We start from the raw sequence: 20734 nt of genomic DNA, 5'->3' as shown, positions 1-20734 counted from the left end.
TAAAACACCTGGCTGGGACGGTCTAGGTTTCTCCAATCTATTCTCAAAACCTTTAATGACAGGGATTTTACAACCTCCCTTGGAAGCCCATTCCAGAGCTTAACTACCCTTATAGTTATAAAGCTTTTCCTAATATGCAACATAAACCTCCCTTGCTGCAGATTGATCCCATTACTTCTTGTCCTACATTCAGTGGACATGAACAACAATTGATCCCCAAACTCTTCATAACAGCCCATAACATATTAGAAGACTGGTGAGGTTTTTTTTAACATGTTCACATAGGTCAGGTTATCTAACCCTTTTTTCATTTTTGTTACTCTCCTCTCGACAGGAGAAGCAGAAGGTCCCTAAAAGTGTGTGTGTCGGGGGGGGGGGGGCACCAGTACCCAAACCGTGGCCCTGCTCCCCCTTGTCCCCAAGGTCCCACCCCACGCACCGCTCCTTGTTCCCGAAGCCCTGCCCCCTGTCGCTCGCCCTTACAGCTGGGAAAAAAGGGAGGGCCATGGCCCCTTCCCGCGCCACTGCCTCTGGACTCTCCAATTTGTCCTCATCTTTCCTGTAACGTCGGGATCTCAGCCCTGCACGCGGGACTCCAGCTCAGGGCTCAGCAGCACGAAGGACAGTTACCTGCCGCATGACGTCCTACAGACCCCACCCAGAACCCGGCCGGCCTCTTCTGCGACTGCCTCGCGCCGCCGCTGACTCATCCCCCCCTGGAGATCCCCTCTGGCCTACGCGTGGGGCCGGGGCCAGCTGTTCCCAGCAACCTCCCCACACAAATCTGCGGCTGCGCATGAGTCAGCGGCGTGGCCCTGGGGCCAGCAGCAGCAGCAGCAGCAGCAGCGGGGCCCGCGTCCCCACCCCGTGTCCTGCCCGCGGCGCGGCTCTTCCCCGCAGCCGGAAACTCTGCAGGCCCCGGCCCCACGCGACCTCCCCCAGCCCGAACACCTGAGGCAGCGCTGCAAACTCGCGCGCTCACGGCCTAGCCCCGCCCCCTGCCACAGGCCCGCCTTGCCCTGTCTCACCGCGTTTCTTGCGTGTGACGTAGTACGCTGCGCTGGGAGCGGAAGTGAGGTCATCAGTGCAGGCGGAAGCAGTGGCGGTTTGTGTGTGAGGGGGACAAGATGGTGAGTTCAGGGTCGGGGTGCAGGGCCCCGGGGCGCTTCGGCCGCTGCCGGGGGGGAGGCGGCGCCGCCGCCGGTCCCGCGCGGGCCCCGCGCACCGCCGCGGCCCTGTCGTCCCAGTCCGGGGCTGGCCGCGAGGGGCGGCGGGGCTGTGCTGAGTCATAGGGGTGGCCGGGCCCCGCGTTTACAGCGGCGGGGAGGCGGCTCGTGCTCTGCGGTTCTGTGCCTGGGAGCAGCGGCGAGTGGGGGGATGAATCGGAAGCGCGAATCGCTCCCGCCAGCAGCACCTAGTTCCCGCCCGGTTCCTTCCCTGCCTCTCGCCCGCTTCCCCCGCACTGTCACGGGCGCCATGGCACCAGACCCCCCCCCAACCCCACACACACACCCTGTGGGATCAGTATCTCAGGGATGGGAATATCTGTTAGATTATCCCCCCCCCCTTCCCCCACTGGGATAGTTTCCTACTCCGCATCGCTAACCTCGGCTCCACAATATGAGAGTTTGATTTAATGTCACTAGTGGGTGTTTTCGGTGGGAGGGAGTTAAGTTTTTTTTATTTGCCTTCTGGTTTCTGAGCTTTTAGGGTGCATTTGAGGACGTCTTAAAGCTCGGTAGCCATGAGGACTAGACGATTACTTCCAAGCAATGAAAGCTGAGGTTTATGCAGAATCATTTGACTCTAGGAGTTGGGGCTTTAAGAAGAACACCAAATATTGCAAGACTTGTGATAGAGTGGCAAGAGTTGTCAATGCCTCCTGCTATTCCTTTCCCCTGAGTTTGCAACGATTAATGTTTAGGTATCCACCCCTGCTTTTGGTGCAAGGTCATGCACTTAGGGGCTAACAAAAATATTTTTTGCTATAAATTGGGATCATATCAGTTAGAGGTGACAGAAGAGAAAGGTGGTTATATTGATCAATCACAAGATGACTGAGCTGCAAACATGATGTGGCTGTGAAAAAGGCTCATGCAATTCTAGGATGCATCAGGCAAGATATTTGTAGTAGAGATAAGGAAGTGTTATTACCATGTACAAAGCACTGGTGAGGCCTCATCTGGAATAGTGTGTGCAATTCTGGTCTCCCATCTTTAAGAAAAATGAATTCAAACTGGAACAGGTGCAGAGAATGGCTACTAGGATGATCGGAGGAATGGAGATCCTGCCTTACAAGAGAAGACTTAAGGGTCTTGGTTTGTTTAACCTAACATAATGAAGGATGAGGGGAGATATGATTGGTCTCTATAAATACATCGGAGGGATAAATACCATGGAGGGGGAGAGAGAAGTTATTTAAGTTACGGGCCAATGCTAGCAAAAGAACAAATGGATGTAGACTGGTTATCAATACATTTAGGCTTGAAATTAGATAAAGGTTTTCAACTATCTGAGGAGTGAAGTTCTGGAACCATCTTCCAAGGGAAGTAGTGTGGGCAAATAACCTAACTTGATTTAAGACTGTTCATGGAGGGGATGGTATGATTGCCTACAAGGAGCGCCTCTCCGTGCTCTGGATGTTACCAAATAGCTCCAATGGCCTGAGATGGGACATTAAAATGGGAGGGCTCTGAGTTACTATAGAGAATTCTTTCCTGGGTTTCTGGCTGGTGAGTCTCGCTCACATGTTCAGGGGTTAACTGATCACCATATTTGGGGTCAGGAAGAAATTTTCTCCAAGGTCAGATTGGCAGGCACACTGGGGACCTTCCTCTGCAGCATGGGGCATAGGTCACTTGCTGGTTTTGAACTAGAATAAAGTTGGATTCTCTGTAACTTGAATTCTTTAAATCAAGATTTGAAGATGTTAGTAACTCAGCCAGAGATTATGGGCCTACTACAGAAGTGAGTGGATGAGGTTCTGTGGCCTGCAGTATGTAGGAGGTCAGACTAGCTCAGTGTTTATCAATCTTTTTGTGCCAGTGACCACCTTTATATGCTTAAAAAAAAAAAGTGTGCCCCCTCCACCTGAAAAAATTGTGGCCCCCCCTACATTAAGCTTGTGCTTCAGCCCAGGGCAGTGTGGGGAAAGCTGAAGCCTGAGCCCCACCACCTGAGGCTGAAGCATGTAACTTCGCAGGGCACCTGCAGTTTCCCTGCTTGCTATCCCCCTACACCTGTCTGAGGACCCTCTTGTGAGTCGTGACCCCCAGGTTGAAAAATACTGGACTAGATGGTCAGGATGATCCCTCCTGGCCTTAAAGTAGAAGTCTATGAAGCAATAGCAGTACTTAGATATGTCTCCATTAATTTATTTATTTATATCTCCTAGAACTGGAAGGGACCTTGAAAGGTCATCAAGTTCAGCCCCCTGCCTTCACTAGCAGGACCAAGTACTGATTTTGTCCCAGATCCCTAAGTGGCCTCCTCAAGGATTGAACTCATAACCCTGGGTTTCATTAGGCCAATGCTCAAACCAGTGAGCTATCCCTCCCCCCAATCAAGTACTTGATGTGTTTCACTCTTGGGAATGTTTCTGGCTCGTCGGCCTTTGTTTACTTTACTTCATCCATTGTTTTCTAGTCATTTCCTCTTATACAATAATAATTTCTCCTGTATTTTCATATTCCAAATGTGTGATGATAGTGCAAGGAGGCTCCATTGTGCTAAACACTGTACGTTCACATAGTAGGAAACAGTCTCTGTCCAAAAGAGCTTACTGTTTAAATAGACAAGTCAGGCAGTGTGAGAGAGGAAACGGAGGCACAGAGAGGTGAGGTGGCTTATCCAAGGTCTCAATAGCTGAATGGCAGAGCTGGGAATAGAGCCCCGATCTCCTGAGTGGCAGTCTCCTGCATTTATTTAACTGTTTTATGTCTCCTTGAAAGTCAGTGCCTTCAATCCCACCCCCTAATAAATAAATACATACATTTTGTTGATCTTCGCTGAGTTCCCTCTACTTTGTTACTATGTTTCTGGGGTAACAAGATGTTTAAACTTAATTGAATACAAAATTCCCCGGACAGCTACACCAGTCAAGCCCTATGAAGTAGAACTGTCTTCTACCTTCTCTATTACCCTTTGCCTCTGCATAAAGAAAAATAGCAATTGCGATGTCTGATCGTTGGTTCAATATCCTCCACCTGACAGAGTCTAGATGCTTATGAGAAGAGTGCAAGAAACCTTGTAGTGGACAAGTATGGAACAATCTGCTCATAGAAGTGTCTTCCTAAACCCTAGTTGATGGCACAGTCATTTTCATATTTGTGTTATAGTAGTGCCCAGAAGCCCCAATCAGGATTGGGACCCAGTTTAGGTAGGTGCTGTCATACACATAGTAAAAGAGTGTTAAGTTCTTTTTGTTCTGCCTTAGCAAGTTTGAGGAGCAAACAATATGATATTACACTATTCCAAGAGATCTAAGCATTGCTGAATCACTTCAAAATGTCCTAATTAAATGGCATTTATAGTCTCGGTTAAAGATCAGTCACCCTGAAGACTAAGGCTTGTGCATATGTAGTTTTAAAGAGACATCAAACAGCTCAATGGATAACTCTTTTTTGGTATAATTACCAAGAAATTAATCTAAATTTTCATTTGCCAGAGTTAACAGAAGCACTGAATGGGTCCTAATTCTGTAAAAGTAATCCTTGCTTTTTGTTTCAGAATTCCAGAGGAGTTGGATCTCAGCTTAAGGATAGCATCCCAATTGCTGAATTTTCAGCTAGTGGAGCATTTGGAGGTCATGATATTCTACGCAGAGGGTATGCCTTGTCTGCCTGCTAATATACTGTACCATAACCAAACTGAAATTCTAAGTATGTAGGCAGAAAGTTTATATGTATTATGCACCTGTTTTAGAACATGCGCTTCTTGGCCATATACTTTATATCAAAAGATATGTCTAGTCCAGTAGTCCTCAACCTATTTACCATTGTGGGCTGCATATGCAGCTCTCAATGTGGGCTACGTCCACACAATATACACCTCTACCCCAATATAACGCTGTCCTCGGGAGCCAAAATTTTTTACCGTGTTATAGGTGAAACCGCGTTATATCGAACTTGCTTTGATCCGCTGGAGCGCTGCTTTTCCGCATTATATCCGAATTTGTGTTATATCGGGTCGCATTATATCTGGGTAGAGGTGTATATACTACCTGTACATCTACATGGGCCGCAGCTGTGTGCTGGTTAAGAACCACTGGTATAGTCACTTTATGTATAATTATAGTAGGAGCATTGTGTCAAGAGCTTGTTTCCTATGAAACCTCATTCTTAGAAGCAAATAATAAATACAAACAGCTGTGTAATTAGTGATCTGTATAAGGCTGCACCTTTAAACAACTGATAGAAAAAGCTTAATTTCCATCCCTGCTCATATATGAACTGTTTTTTCTTTTTTTTTTTAAAGAAAGTAGTTGCACGTGCTCTTTTAACATTGGCCAAAATGGTTGACTTCAGTTACTAATGACATATGAAATAGAATTAACAATGTGGAAAATGGCCTAATATTTTTACACTACTTGGTAATGTTTCAGATGGTTGGTAGTCAGAACTATATCTGTATACACGTGTGTATATAAAATATACATCTGTTGACATTTAAAATGCTTATCGAACCACTTCAGAAACATGCAAGCCTTGGATTTTCTAACAGTATAGTCAGGGAATTAAGTACCATGTTGTGACGTTCAATCCAGACTGGTAAGGGTTGTGTCACCACCTGCCTTACAACTGTGAGTGCCTTAAATGCTATGCTGCTATGGCCCACTGCCCTGATACCACCAGCCAGCTTTACAAGCATGCAGGTCACACCCTGGCTTCCACCATCCAGTTACTTTTTTGCAGAGTGACCCAGTGCCTTCCCAGTCCTGAATTTCCACAGAACCATCTAACATTACCACAATCTGCTGAAGTTCCCAGAATTAAGAGTTACCCCTTTCAGCCTCAGCAGGACAGTGTGTTGCTACTGCTAAGCTGTGTGACAACTCCCTGACACACCAGCTTGTCCGCCTTGCCATCAGACTCTTTAGGACTCTTATCCAAACCTTGCTTTGCAGGAAACAATCGGTGAACTCCCAAGCTTCCCAGAGACGTCACTGTGCAGTGTCCAGCCCTCCTGAACATTCACAGAGCAGTCATTTGTTGCTCCTTTAAAAAGACAATTCACTGCAACTCATTAATTCATGGGAAGGGAGGAGGGGGCTACAAATGCTCTTATTTCAATCACAGCACTGAATTGATTTATGGTAAAAGTAAAACAAGGTCATTAAACAAAAAGTCATAGGTTTAAGTGATACCGAGTATAAGGAATAAAGATAGAAAGGATTACAAGGAAATAAAAGTGAAAGCACACTTCTAAGACTAAAACCTGGTTTAAGTCTCTTGTTCAAAGACGTGTTTCTCACCAAGGGTATGTTTACACTGCAGTGTAAGCTCAGGGTTCGAACTGAGGCTCAAACCTAATCCCACCTGTATGCACACAAATTGTGGTAACCCAGGGCTCGGACCCTGGGTCCCAAGACCCCACGGGATGGCGGGTCCAAGCCTCAGTCAAACCATGACCCCGTGTTCAAGCCCTGTTGCTTTGTAGCATAGATGTAGCCCCACTAGACTTGTGCTCTGGGAGTCTGCCAAAAGAATCCCACAGGCCGACTTTTTTTATCCTTTGAACTGTCAAGTTGGGTGGACAGTCAAGTTTTCCCATGCTGCACTATGAACAAAGGGCTGAAGTGGCCACATTTTGAGAGGGTGCTTGGAAGACTGGGATATAAGTGGTTGGACTCGGGCTTGCATAATGCAGTGTAAACATTGGAACCCCAGGTTAAGACCCAGGGTTCAACAATTCCTAACCTGTGATTACAAACGAGTGTAGATGTTCAAGCCTTAGGTCAGGCCTGCACAACTTGTAAAGCGGCGAGAGCCATATTACTCCAAAGAAAACAGCTGAGGGCCAACCCTCCCTCCCCTGGCCCCACCGAACCCCCCCCCCCAATGCCACCCAGCCCCCCCCAAAACAACACCCCCCCAGCGCCGCCCGCCCCACAGAAACAACCCCCTCAGCTTCCCCCCACTTTGTAATCAATTGCACTGTTGACTGAATGAGGTAGGCATGGAAGGCAGGCACCTCCAGACAGCTGCAACCCTGGGAGAGGGGATGGGAGCCAGACCAGATCAGTAGAACAGGTCAGCCACCGTTTCGCCACTCGCCTCTTCTGCCCTCCTCCCCCGGCTCACCTACTCACCCCCCCGCCACTGCCATCCCGCTCGCCTCCTGAGCCTCCCACCCGCCCCGGCTTGCCTACTTACCCCCCGCCACTGCCATCCCGCTCGCCTCCTCAGCCCCCCTCCCCCGCCGCCGACTCACCTGCCCCCCCGCTGCTGCCCGCTCGCTTGCGTCCTCAGTCCCCCCACCCCCCCTAGTTTGCCTACTCACTCCCTGCCACTGCCCCCCCGCTCACCTACTCAGCCCCCCTCCCTCACTCACTGCTTGCCTACTCACTCCCCGCTAGGGTGACCAGACGTCCCGATTTTATCGGGACCGTCCCGATATTTCCTTGTTTGTCCCGCGTCCCGACCGACGTGCGGTCGGGACACTGGACAAACAAGGAAATGCCCCGGAGCCTAGAGCCCGGAAGTGCTCGCACCCCCACCCCCCCCCCCCGCCGCCCCGACTCCGCCCCCTCCTCCCCCGATTGGCTCCCTCCCCGAATCCCCGCCTCTTCCCTGGGCTCACCATTCCCCCTCCCTCCACAAGCGCTGGAGGGAGGCCCGGGAGACGCAGGGGAAGCGCGGGGCCGGGGTGAGTAAGAGTCCGGCCTGGCCCCGAGCAGGCAGGACTCAGTTGGGTGGTTGGGAGAGGAGGGGGGCGGCCCGCGGGGCCAGGCGGCGGCTGTTCTCCCCCCCGGCCAGCGGGACTCGGGAGCAGCCGCTGCTGCAGCTCCCACTGCCAGGGCGGGGGAGGAAGCGGCCATGGCGCTCCGCGGCTGCGGCGCCTCCGAACCCCCCGAGCCGGGGCCTGCTGCGGGGACCCAGCAGCGCGTACGCTGGGCCCAGCCCCTGGCCGGTCGTGTCTGGGCTGCTGCCCAGCTGGTGCTATCCCGCGGCGGCCCCGGGGCGGAGGCATCAGCCGCCTAGCCCCGTTCGTTCCCCTGCGGGACCCGAGCGGGACGGGGGGGCTGGGGCCTGCTGCCCCACTCCGGGGCTGCCGCGGGATTGCACCAGCTGGGCAGCAGCCCAGACATGACTGGCCAGGGGCTGGGCGCAGCGTGCGCGCTGCTGGGTCCCCACAGCAGGCCCCGGCTCGGGGGGTTCGGGGGCGCCAGAGCCGCAGCCGCGGAGCGCCATGGCCGCTTCCTCCCCCGCGGCAGTGGGAGCTGCAGCAGCGGCTGCTCCCGAGTCCCGCTGGCCGGGGGTGAGAACAGCCGCCGCCTGGCCCCGCGGGCCGCCCCCTCCTCGCCCTAGCATCCAACTGAGTCCTGCCTGCAAGGGACCAGGCCGGACTGTTACTCACCCCGGCCCCGCGCTTCCCCTGAGTCTCCCGGGCCTCCCTCCAGCGCTTGTGGAGGAAGGGGTGGTTTTTTTTGGCCCCGCCCCCCGCCACGCCCCCCCACGTCACCCCTCCTCCCTTCCCCGCGTCCCGATATTTGTCTTGGGTGATCTGGTCACCCTACTCCCCGTGGGCCGCACAGTGAGCCCCTGCGGGCCGCATACGGCCCCCTGGGCCGCATGTTGTGCAGGCCTGCCTTAGGTTAACAAACCCAGGGTCTGCTAACTTGAGTTCTTCTAATTCTGAGCTTCACAGAGCTTAAAGAGCTTGGTTCCTTTGTCTCCTAAGGTGAAGGGTGATTTCAGGGTTCACTCCCCCTCTATAGTCTGGTAAATTTTTGAAATGTATTCTTCTGAAGTGTATCCCTAGATACATTTCCTTTTCCCTGCTGCGTGTGAATGCCATGCTGCCTCCTGCAGACTCTATGCTGTCTTTTCCTCCACTGACTTTTACAATGCAAATGATCTCTTCCTGCAATTTCTCATACAAATGAGTAGCCCATTGAATTTGGCCACACCTGGCCTTTTTCCTTTGTTTGGGGAAAACCTGTTTAAACCAGGCACGTCAGGGGGATTTGATAAACACCTTTTAGTCATATATTTCCAGCCTATCTGTAAAGTTCTTCAAGGGTTGACTGTACATACATCACACAAGAATATTAATGATCAGTGAGTTATTAGTTTTCCAATGACATATTACATTACACCTTTTAGATACAGATTAGTAATATTAGTGAGTTGGGGTACAGTGAGTTGGTCAGGGCAGCTGAAACTCATTGCTGGGTACCAGGCAAACCCTTGTCTTTTGGCACAACGATGCTCTTAGGGTAACACATAGGGTGACCAGATGTCCCAATTTTTATAGGGACAGTCCTGATTTTGGGGGCTTTTTTATTATCTAGTTACCTATTACTACCCCCCCCCCCCCCCCCCACACACACACACACACACACCCTGTCCCGATTTTTCACACTTGCTATCTGGTCACCCATGTCACACATGTAGATTATCCATAAATTAACCAATAACACCAGGCTGTATTCTGGTATTCAAGTTAAATTTGTCTTCTGTTTGTGAGCTGGAGCTGGGGGAAGAAAAAACATGACTGCTTTTATGTTAAGCTTGAAGCTGAAGCAGAAAAAGAATGAAGTTCTTGTACAGGTTTTTTCCTTGTTCTAAATGAGCACTAATTATAGCGGCTTGATGTTTGTATCTGGAATTAATGTCAGACTACAAATTGGTGCATTGATTTTTGGTTCTTCTGTGACTTTAAAAAAAAAACCTTTTGTTTGCATTTCTAGCTTTACAAGTGTAAAAAATGAACTTTTGCCCAGCCATCCTTTGGAACTGTCAGAAAAAAATGTAAGTACAGTATTGAATTTGATAACCTTTTAAAAGTTTCTTACCATCAGCTAGTTACAAAGTTTAAGGGCTATTCTTACTGTTAACTGCTTGACAAGTGCAATTTCAGAGCATCCCAGTCAGTGGTGAATAGCATTCTAACATTAATTGAATAAAGATGCCTAACAGCAGTATTGCTGTGATATAATTTGTGAATTTTTGACAGATGGGGGTTGGTTAATACACCTCTACCTCGATATAACGCTGTCCTCGGGAGCCAAAAAATCTTACCGCGTTATAGGTGAAACCGCGTTGTATCGAACTTGCTTTGATCCACTGGAGTGCACAGCCCCGCCCCCCCGGAGCACTGCTTTACCGCGTTATATCCAAATTCGTGTTATATCGGGTCACGTTATATCGGGATAGAGGGTAGCTGAAAGAACTGCTAGGGTTTATCTCAGCACAGGAGATTTGATGGAGTAGAACTAAACATCTTGAGGAGATACACTTTTCGGTTCATTTAGTAATATACCAAAATATTATTCCTGTATTATGCTGAAATGGTTATGGTTGTTCTTATTGCTGTAGAAGTTTATAAACTCTACAAATTGCATTAATAGCAAAGAAACTAAATATCTTTGCTTGGTATGTCATAAGCCCCACTTTTAAATAGCAAAAGACACTGGCAAGGCTAATGTAGTAAGCTAAAGAAGTAAAGCTTCTGGACTTCTGATGAAAATTACAGAGACCGACTAGACCTTTGATGTTTTGCCTAGAGATGGTATCCTGTCCTGTAACTTATACTTCTGCTTGTTTATGCTAAATGTCTTCTTTGGAAACATCAGTGCCTCTTACACCAATATATTGTTATCATAAACGTTACAAGTATAACTTCTGAATATTAAGAAAATAAAAAAAATCAGGAAAAATCACAGTCTTATGTCACTGAATATGGTGCTGCTATCAGTAGCATCAATGCAAAACCTGGAGCCAACCCCCCCCCCTCCCCCAGTACTGCAAATACATGCAAAATGATTTTTTAGTTTATACTTGAAAAGTTTATTTGACCAGTCAAAACGTTTTTTGTTATCAGAAACCAGTACCTATTAAGTAGGTATCCATACGCTATATTTCTTGTTATTGATTAGTGCCAGAGGACCCAGTAAGGAGTCAAGACTCAACACTTGCTTTCCTAAATGATTTAAAACACTGGGACTCGTGTACAAGATATTTAACAAAAATAAATATCTGCTGAGATTGTATATAAAGTAATTTCATTATACTGGAAATAGGAAAAGTTTGCCAAATATAGGCTTCTTATATTTTTCAATGATAGCAAAAAAAGTTTCTCTTCTTGTCAGTTTATAAGTCCTGCCATGGATTCTTTTGGGCCAAGATGCTTGGCTTTCCCCTTTCTGGGCTACTAATATTTTAATAATTTCTTGAAATTGCTTAGTGATACTTCAAAATAATACACAACTACTCCACTTGGTGGAGTCCTGTGTATTCTGCTTGCCAAAAATAACAAAATACAGCTTTAGCAAGTAGCAAGCAGCATGTAATGCATGATTTTAAAATTAGATTTTCTTTCTCAGTTATTTTTAAAAAATGAGTTAATATTCTGGCAATTTTCTTACACATCGAGGTTTATAAATCTAGCAACCTATTTACTGCACTTTTTTTTTTTTTTTTTTTGGCTGAGGATGATTTCCATATGCATGTTCATTGAAGTATAATTTTACAAATATATTTTCTATAGCTATAATTAAATGGAGCTTTTAAAAAAAAAATCTTTTGATAGTTTCAGCTAAACCAAGATAAAATGAATTTATCGACTCTGAGAAATATTCAAGGACTCCATGCACCTCTAAAGCTACAAATGGAATTCAAAGCAGCAAAGCAGGTAGGCATTTTTAATTATTCTAGTCATATGAATTGTCTTAGTTAAGTTATAGACATATCTGCAAACATGCTTTTTAAAAAGCATTTGTTTCTTTCAAAATATATTAGATAACAGCTGTTCATCTTCTATACATTTTTCAAGCAAACTCTAAGCAGAACTGGCTTTATTGCTTATGATAAAACTAACGCTGCTTATTTGAACCATTGAGTTCTGTTATCATAGCAAATTCCAGGTGAAGTGAAGCTGAACTTCTTAAGTCTTGTGTGAGATTCTCCCAACCTGCAGGCCTTGGGAGGAGGACCACCGGAATGGAAGTTATATCCCTGATTTCCCTCCCCAAGACCAATGTTCTTTCTGGCAAACCTCCCGAGGAATCACAGGAAGGAAACTCTGCTCCTGCAAACTAAAGGAGTTTGGGAGGCTGGAGCATACAAGGAGATGCAGGGGAGAGATTGGGGCAGTAAAACCCTATGTGCACACACACCCCCATCAGCCCTTCTTTGTAAGCTGTGGAAAGTTCACTGGGGACCAGCCCCCAAAGTTTAAGTTCAGTGGGAGATTGTACCTACCACCCCTTCTGAGTTCATTGGAGATAATCTTTGACTGCTTCATGTCCATCTTCCCCCCCGCCCTCCCCACACTCCACCTCCAGGAGCCATAGTAGACTTGTTTGTCCTCAGTGAATGTATTTGAGGTAATTAAAGATTGACAAGCCTGTTTGGGCTTGTTTGCGGCTACGGCACCTACTACAGATGTATGTTTAGGTGGAATAGGGAACTACCCCATCCTAAGGGTTAGGTGTTGGCCCACAACAAGCCTCATAAGGTTTGCTGTGGGTTTCCTGCCCTGCAGACACCAGAAAACCTACAAGAAATGCTGGAATTTTTCCTGCTCTCACCCAGTCACTCCTCCCTGCAGATCTGAGATCTGTTGGGGGAGAGCTTCTCTCCCACAGCTTCTTGCATATGTGGCAGGAAGGGAGAGTGGTGAGAGCAGAGACATTTTCCCCCCTACATGTGGATTGCCTTAGATATGCAGGAGAGAAGAAATTCTTGTGACCTTAGGATACTTGTTGGCCTTTGCTTGTTATCTTTAGTGTTCTTAGAACATAATGTGATATGTGTCTATACCTTAACTTTACCTTTTTACAGCATTTGAGTTGGAATAGTATTAGTATTGGAACTGATTAAAGTGCAGCTGTATTGGCAAATATTATGGATAATTACAAATCCAGTATACCCACAAGCAAGAGACAGCTTTGCTTTGTTATATATAAAAAACAAGTACTCGCAATAACTTACCAGTAAAGTTTTTCTATGTCAAAGGCAGTTGTGAATACAAATATGCTGCTGTCTGATGTGCATCTTGTGATCTGAGCTCTTTACTTGTCATTTTAGTCAGTTGCCTTACTACATACGCAGTGACATGTGCAGAGCCTTCCTTTCTCCACAATCGTATGGTGGTCTGATGGTGCACATGACATAAACCTGTCCTTTTGAGCAAGAGCCAATCTCAAGCTTTGTTGTTGTTGTTGATTTGTATTATTGTAGTGCCTAGGAGCCCTAATCATGGACCAAGACCTCATTAAGGCTGCTTCTAGGGGAGATTGGAGAAATGAGGTTCATAATCTAATGACTCTTAGGGAGGGCCATACAAGTTCATTAATATAATGGTATAGTCTGTTGATGTGCTTTTTACTCTTTTGATATATGGATTGAAAAAATAAAATTGAAAATAAATTAGCTTACCAAATTATTGAAATGTATGTTTACTAATCTTGTAACTCTCAAGCTAAAGATAGTTTGTAGTGACCATTCACAGATATTTGGCAGAAAACAGTGGGCATATTTTCCTACTGAAATTGAAAACAGTTTTTCATGATAGTGCATTTTGATGTTTTGATTCCATGCCTTGACTATAGGACGAGGTGCCAGACAGGTCTTGAGACAAATGTGTGGAGGCTAGAATATCTCTACACTCGAGTCCGTGTTATCATTCTGTCATTTCCCAAAGAACAAATTACTTTGCCTGTCACTTTTAATTACAGTTGCGACTTGGGAAGCCTGAATATGAGAAACCTGCATTTCTTTCTGACTCTTGCTGTGTTTTCACAGATCCAACGTCTTCCATTTCTGCATAGCTCAAATATAGCGCTGGATACACTGAGAGGAAATGATGAATGCATTGGTTTTGAGGATATTCTTAATGGTAAATTATGTTTTCTTTCAAAGATTTTGTAAGCTGTCAAAACTTTCTCAGGGCTATCAGAAAGGTGAGATTTGGGAACTGTCAAGATTTCTGTGCCCCCGACAGTTTTTTATTAATTCAAATTTAGAGGTTAGAAAAGGGATATATCAGGAAAAAAATAAATATGGTGAAGCTGCTTGTTCTCCTGAGGTTATCCTGAAATGTGAAGCAAAATTGTGTCTTGTATTTGGATGTGTAACATATCCCCTAACCCATGTTTTAATAGTAGAGAATAAATGCCAATAAAAATTTATTGGAGAAGTGGTTTTTATCATCTGGGGCTAAATTATGGAGCCTCAGTATTCCTGGAGGAGTGCTGAAGGGAATGTGCCTCAGAGGGGCCCAGTTTGTACTGTGCATAGAAGGAGCACTGTCTGCCCTATTCATTAGGGCAAAATATATTGCTCCCCAATGTGCATTGCCCCCACTCCAGTGGTTGATATGAAGGGGGAGTGAGTCTGCCCCCATGCATAATCTTGCTCCTAGAAGCCCTGTTTAAATGAAGCACCACATGTGGTGTTTGGGTTGCACTCCAGTATGATTGCTGGTTTTTTAGTGTGAAGTTTGAAGTTCTCATTCTGATATTTCTCTTTCGATATACTATCTTACCTGCTAGACTTAGGCTCTGTCTTTTTCTATACACATGCACCCACTTGAAACTAATTTTCACTGTTGCTTTTTAGTGTTGTAACCATTCTCTAATTCTTTTTTTTTTTTAATTAAGTACTGGGCTTTGATCATTACTTTGTAAAACTTTCTTTTGTCACACTCATGTTGCTGATATGCCATTTCAACTTAAAACGAAGTTTAAAACTTGTTGTTTTTCTGTCTGTTGTACTTAATTTATTGTCCTAGGTCTTGTATTATGTGTAACTCTCTGGTGCTTGAACATAGCATAGCTTCCAGTTGCCCCTCTTCCTTTCTAGGGAAAAGGAGACCTTTGCCGGGTTTCCTTTCCCCTGGTTGTTGCTTAGAACAGATATTTAAAGGTCGACAGATTTGAAGCATACACTGCAGAACTTTTCTCAGTAATCAAGATGTGCACATTGCTATAAACCAGCCGTTTTCAGACTTTTTGTATTGGTGACTCCTTTCACACAGCAAGCCTCTGAGCATGACCCCCCCGCCTTATAAATTTAAAAATGGGGGAGGGTGGCATTTTAATGTAATGGGGGCTAAGGGCTGTCAACCCCACAGAGCTGACACCTCACAACCCCTATGTATCCACCTTGTGACCTCCCGAGGGATCATAACCCCCAGTTTGAGAACCCCTTCTATAAACATATACATCTAGAGGAAATATAGTCCTCTTGTCTTATGATAGTTTCTGTTTCAAAGTGTTACTAACTTTGTAAATATTTTACTGTCTATTTTCTAGACCCATCGCAGAGTGAAGTTATGGGAGAACCACATGTGATGGTGGAATACAAGCTTGGTTTATTGTAACACAAATGTAGTCCGAACCTACTGTTCATGAAAACATTTCTTGTATGTGTCTTTATACTATACTACAGGTTCAGTGTACAATATTAATATTACATTGACACAATGTTTTTGTTAACTTACTCACAGGAGAGCTCTTGCCTTACTTGATGAATAGGCACATTAAATGTTTAAAGTCTATTATGATTTATTCTCTGCTTACTGTCAATATAAATGTCCTACAACTGGGTATTTTAAAACTGTACAAGAAGATGACTCTTCATATATTGCTCAGGACAATAGCTGCTTAGTTTTTGAAATATTATACATATACTACAAGAAGTCCAAAAATGCATGTGCATTTTAAAATTGATTACTGTAGGTAAATGCAGGGAATGCATGTTCTTGCAAAAGAACTTTTTTCAATATAAAACAGGCATTTTCCACTGAATCACTTTTTGTTCTTGAAATCTTTTAAACGTTGAATAAAATATTGCTATAAATGCTGTGGTTTCCAAAATATATTTAATCACAACTCAAGTCCCTGACCTCTAACCCAAGCAATGTTACTCTCATCACTTGCAGCCCCTTTAAGGAACCTCAGTAGCTCACTGGTAGAAAAGAACCCTGCCACACACATTTGTCTGCCCCAGCTAAGATGTCCAAGATGCTCATTCACTGGAGCTCAGTTGCCCCTTAGGATAGAATTAGACACTGCTCCCTAGGAAGAGTTGGGAGCTGAATTTGGCTTTACCAAGCTACTTTTGAGGGGGGGAACCCTCCTTTGGATTTCACAACAGCCTTACTGGGCAAAATTGTTCTGTGAAATTAGAGCTTCTGTAGCCCTATTTTGGGCTATGTTCCAGCCTACATGGAAACTTAAAATAACCACTTAGCAACATTTAACATTTAAGGGAAAAATACCACTGTTGAGAAAGAAAATGTAAAATTCAAAATGTTTGTATGCACAAAGGCACATCTGACAGACTGCATCACAGAAGTGTTACAGTAAGAACATTAATTTTTATTTTACATAACTGCAGAACATACAATTAAAACTGAACTGACTTGGTTGTAAGCAAACAATCTTATTTGGGGATAACCAAAGGGAGATTCTAAAATTAAAAGCTACACAAATGCATCTTTTATAAATGAATAGCCAGATTAAAGCTGTTTTCTGTAAGTTTAAAGGGTGTGTTTTTATTTAAATTACACAGGCTGTGTTATAATTAACTTAGAATAGCTTGTATGCATAACATATTATAAATCCTTGCAAGAAGTTTAGGACCGTTCTCCTGTTGATTCTCTTCCCATACAATGGTCAAAGTGTGTCATGTACATTTTGAGAATGTAACCAGCCTAAATGTTACGTATTGCTGCATCTTTTAGAAGCAGAGTCCTATCACAAGAATTATGCTCCAGTAGCTGAACTTCCTTCTTTGATTTTTTTTTTAAATCATCCATCTCAAGACCCAATTATTGCAAAGAAAACCTTCCAAAAATAAGCTTAATGCAATGAAGTCTCCCCAAATCTGTAAATGACCTGAAACAGTACTTCTGAGACATGGGAATTGCATCCATTCAGCAGATTTGGATGTTAACTCAAGCATAATGTTAAGAACTTAAATGTCAGCCTTGTTCTCTACTCTAGCATTGCTGAATACTTCCACAGAAATGTGCAGGTACAAGTTTATTCCACAACCCCAAAGTGTCTGCTATGCCTGTCTATGTGCCAAAAGCCCCAACTGTTCCCTACTCCTGTGGGCCAAAACAACCAGCTTCACTTCCTACCAATTCTACAATGCAGTTATGCATTTTTAATACAAAATCTTGCAGCAAATTGAAGAATGTGGAGGCAGCATGTTACACTCCAGAAGGGATACTTTCCTGACTGCATTATTTATTTTAATATTTAACTTAGTAAAAAGAAGAAAAACCTTAAATTTCTAAATTATCTAAGGTGGTTGTGGGATTTCCAGTCTGCTTCACTGGAGAGCTGCAGAAGTCAGGGAGTCTTGTTATAAAAGCAAATTTACATCGTTTGCTGTAGAGTATGTAGGGCCTTGCATGTACATTATCTTCACTTAAGTGAGCTTAAATTGGACACATGAGTGAACAAATATAGGCCTGTTAATTTTTTTTTCTTGCTCTTTAGGGTGGTTTTCTGGTCTTCACTGTGAGCAGTCATAATTAGGATATTTGCTGCAAATATCTGGCCCAGCTATTAAGTGACTAGATTTCATGGTGAGGCCTTGGCATAGAGAGAGGAGTAGAAGGAAATAAATGGACGGGTGAGGACAGTGGTACGGGAGTAGTGAAAGGGTACAAGGAGGACACAGGTTAAGCAAATGGATTCAAGGTATAGGCTGAGGTGGATAGCCTTGAAGGTAAGGACAAGAAGTGTAAACTTGTTACTTTGGGCAAGGGGGAACCAGGGAAAGGGTTTTGAAGAGGGGAGCAGCATTGTCTGATCTATCTCTGAGGAACATCATAATTTTAGAGGGGGAGTCAAGTTGGTAAGAGAGGTCATAGGAAGAGGTTAATGTGGAAGAAGAGCAGATGGGGATTATGGCCCTGTTGACAGGAAGGAAGGATTTGATTTTTCAATACAGTCCAGAGAAAGAAGTGATAAAGCTAGGAGGAGAGAGGCATCAAAGCTGATACCAGTGTTGTGGGCTAGAATGTATGGCTGGCTCAACTACTTCCCTCTTTATATTTATCTCACAATCAAATCACATTTGCTAGACTAAGCTTTCTGCCTGGCAGACAAGCTAAACTAGTTCTGTATCCTCTCAGATTGGCTAGCCTATCACAGTTCCTTAAATGGACAATAAGAATGCTATTCCAAAATGCTGTTTTGCTTAGATAAGGATGTTTGCATATGTGATCTCCACTCATTTAACTTGAGTGTCAAGTACATACTATTTTATATCACTAGCTGCAAAAGAAATTAAATGATATGTTGGTGGCCTGAGCTGCTTCTAAATATTACTACAGCAATTGTATTGCTTTGTGCATGCTTGTCTGTCAAAAGAACAAGATCCAAACATTTAAAAAAGACTAGACAGATCTCTGCTTTATTAACTTACAGCAAAAGGGTGCTTGCATTTATACAAAAATATTTCACTTGTCAAATCACTCAATTGCTACAAAATTTAAGGTTTTATTATTAAAAATGTATTGTACAGTAGTACCTGGAGGCCTCAACCCATCTGATGTCTCATGCTATATACTGAATAAATATGAGAAATGATTTTATATAAATTTTGGCATAACTTCCTATTTATTTCAATTTAAGTGCTATATTCCCCAGAAACATTTTGCATCTCCATATAGACACAAGTCCACAAAACATGGTTTTATACATTGTGTGCTGCAAGATCAACATAAAATGTTCCATTCTCCCACCCATGTAATACAATCATGTGTGAAAATTCTCGTTTGGGCCAATGGAATGTCCCATTGCACAACTAGGTTTTCCAGATTACCAACAGGGAGTGCCAGGGACAATGTAGTACCTCCATAAAGAATGGGAAAGGAATGAAGGTATCGATCCTCTTTTCTGAATCACTACATTTTCCAGGAGTTATTAACTTGGACATGGCAGCTTCACTCTACATAGTTTCTGGCATTAACTATTATATAACCTGTGTGAGCAGAGTATCCAGATCAGAATCGTGTGTGGTCTAGATGAAGGGCCTAAACAAATCTTCACAGCACTCTTATGAGAAAATGTCCTTTCTTTTGTTAAAAGCTGTGTACATTCCTGAAGCAAAAAGTTGTTTACAATTCAAGGGCTTTTTTCAAAGTTTGTGTTTAAGAGCCCTTAGACTCGCATGTGAACTTATGCTTTCTATTTAGTGAGCATCACCAGTGTACCTGGTGTTATACAAATATAAAGGAAGACAAAGTGCTTGTCCTGAAGAGTTTACAGTCTAGATCATACACATAATATACACCTTTTATAGCACCAATCTTGATATGGTGCCAATATTTTTGGTGGATTACTTCTGAAAGGCTTTCCTAAAGCTAAGTAGGGTGTTGTTCTTAAAGTGAATTTGAATGAAGAGAAGGTCATTTGAGTTGCATGTGCAGATTGGTGGTCTGTCTCCTATATGGTAACAAAGATGTTTAGCTTACCAGAATTGTGTCCTTTTCCTGTTTAAAGTGTATGTGCATATATAGTTAGTTCACATTTCACAGTTGATTTTCTAACATAACATCCTTCCTAATATGGAGGCTAAAGTGAACTCCAACCAATTTACTTTGTTCTAATTACTGCACCAAATCTCTGCTTAATAAATACAGCACGATGGAGTCTCTCTTTGCTTGCTGATGGATTATAGCAACCTTAGCTGGAAAAGGGGTCCATGGGTTTTTTTAAAAAAACAGGGAGAGGAGGGAAAGGCAGAGTTGTACATTATATAATGCAATTGCCTGCCTGATTTGTGCATAAAGGTATCCTAGTGCAAGACCAAGGAGCACTAGAATTCCAGTTCTAGTGCTAACTTGCTCTGTGACCCTGGATAAGTCACTTTACCTCTCTATTTCCTCATCTCATAACCAGGGATGATAATATCTGCCTCAGAGGTTGAGAATTAATTACTTAAATAATTGTAAAGTGCCTTGAAGATGAAAAGTGCTATATAAGTTCTAATTACAATTAGAGTGCATTCAATGCAAAACAATTAGATGTGTGGGTCAGATTTAGCCACTTCATCAAGGTTATAAAAGAAATAAAAAAGATCCACAGAAGAGAAAGATCTTATGGCCTTTCAAGAGAGGAGCTCTTAAAGATGCTACAATGATTTAAGTGGAGCTATGATGTAGATAAATGAATGATATATATACCTTGGCCCATGACAGGAGGAAAAAAGGACAATGAAATTAAAAGGCAGTAGATTTAGAACTGATTAAAAAAAACACCTTTTACACAATCTGGCTTATGCACATACTTAAATTTACATAATGCAAGTAATATTTGAAGTCAGTAAGACTACTCAGTGCATAAAAGGCATGTGCTTAAGTCTTTGCAGAATCAGGGCCTCTCTAATTAGTCTATAATATTATTGAAACAAATGATTTAGCAGATTATTAAAAAGGCTTAAACATTTAGGACCAGACCTTGGGCCCGTTGAAATCAATGGCAAAACTCCCAGTTACTTAAATGGACCAGGATCTGCCTCTTAGAATACATCTGCAGTTAAAA

General features: G+C 43.9%; 1 protein-coding gene across 1 annotated transcript; it reads left to right on the top strand.

Annotated features, from left to right (window-relative positions):
• Positions 1–1050: 1050 nt before the first annotated feature.
• POMP (proteasome maturation protein) lies at positions 1051–16031 on the top strand. Its single transcript, XM_054015377.1, has 6 exons — positions 1051–1130; positions 4729–4826; positions 9914–9974; positions 11755–11856; positions 13971–14064; positions 15482–16031. The coding sequence occupies exons 1-6, from the start codon at positions 1128–1130 to the stop codon at positions 15547–15549; spliced, it is 426 nt and encodes a 141-aa protein (XP_053871352.1). The 5' UTR covers positions 1051–1127; the 3' UTR covers positions 15550–16031.
• The last annotated feature ends 4703 nt before the right edge of the window (positions 16032–20734 follow it).

Source organism: Malaclemys terrapin, chromosome 1 (genome assembly GCF_027887155.1).
Source record: "Malaclemys terrapin pileata isolate rMalTer1 chromosome 1, rMalTer1.hap1, whole genome shotgun sequence".
In the NCBI taxonomy this organism is placed as follows: Eukaryota; Metazoa; Chordata; order Testudines; family Emydidae; genus Malaclemys; species Malaclemys terrapin.
This window is presented reverse-complemented; position numbering and strand designations above follow the sequence as displayed.

Excerpts from the sequence above, each read along its gene's own strand:
- POMP (XM_054015377.1), top strand. Across the intron at positions 4,827-9,913 it reads CATGATATTCTACGCAGAGG|CTTTACAAGTGTAAAAAATG; the intron begins GTATGCCTTGTC and ends TTGCATTTCTAG. Across the intron at positions 14,065-15,481 it reads TTTTGAGGATATTCTTAATG|ACCCATCGCAGAGTGAAGTT; the intron begins GTAAATTATGTT and ends TCTATTTTCTAG.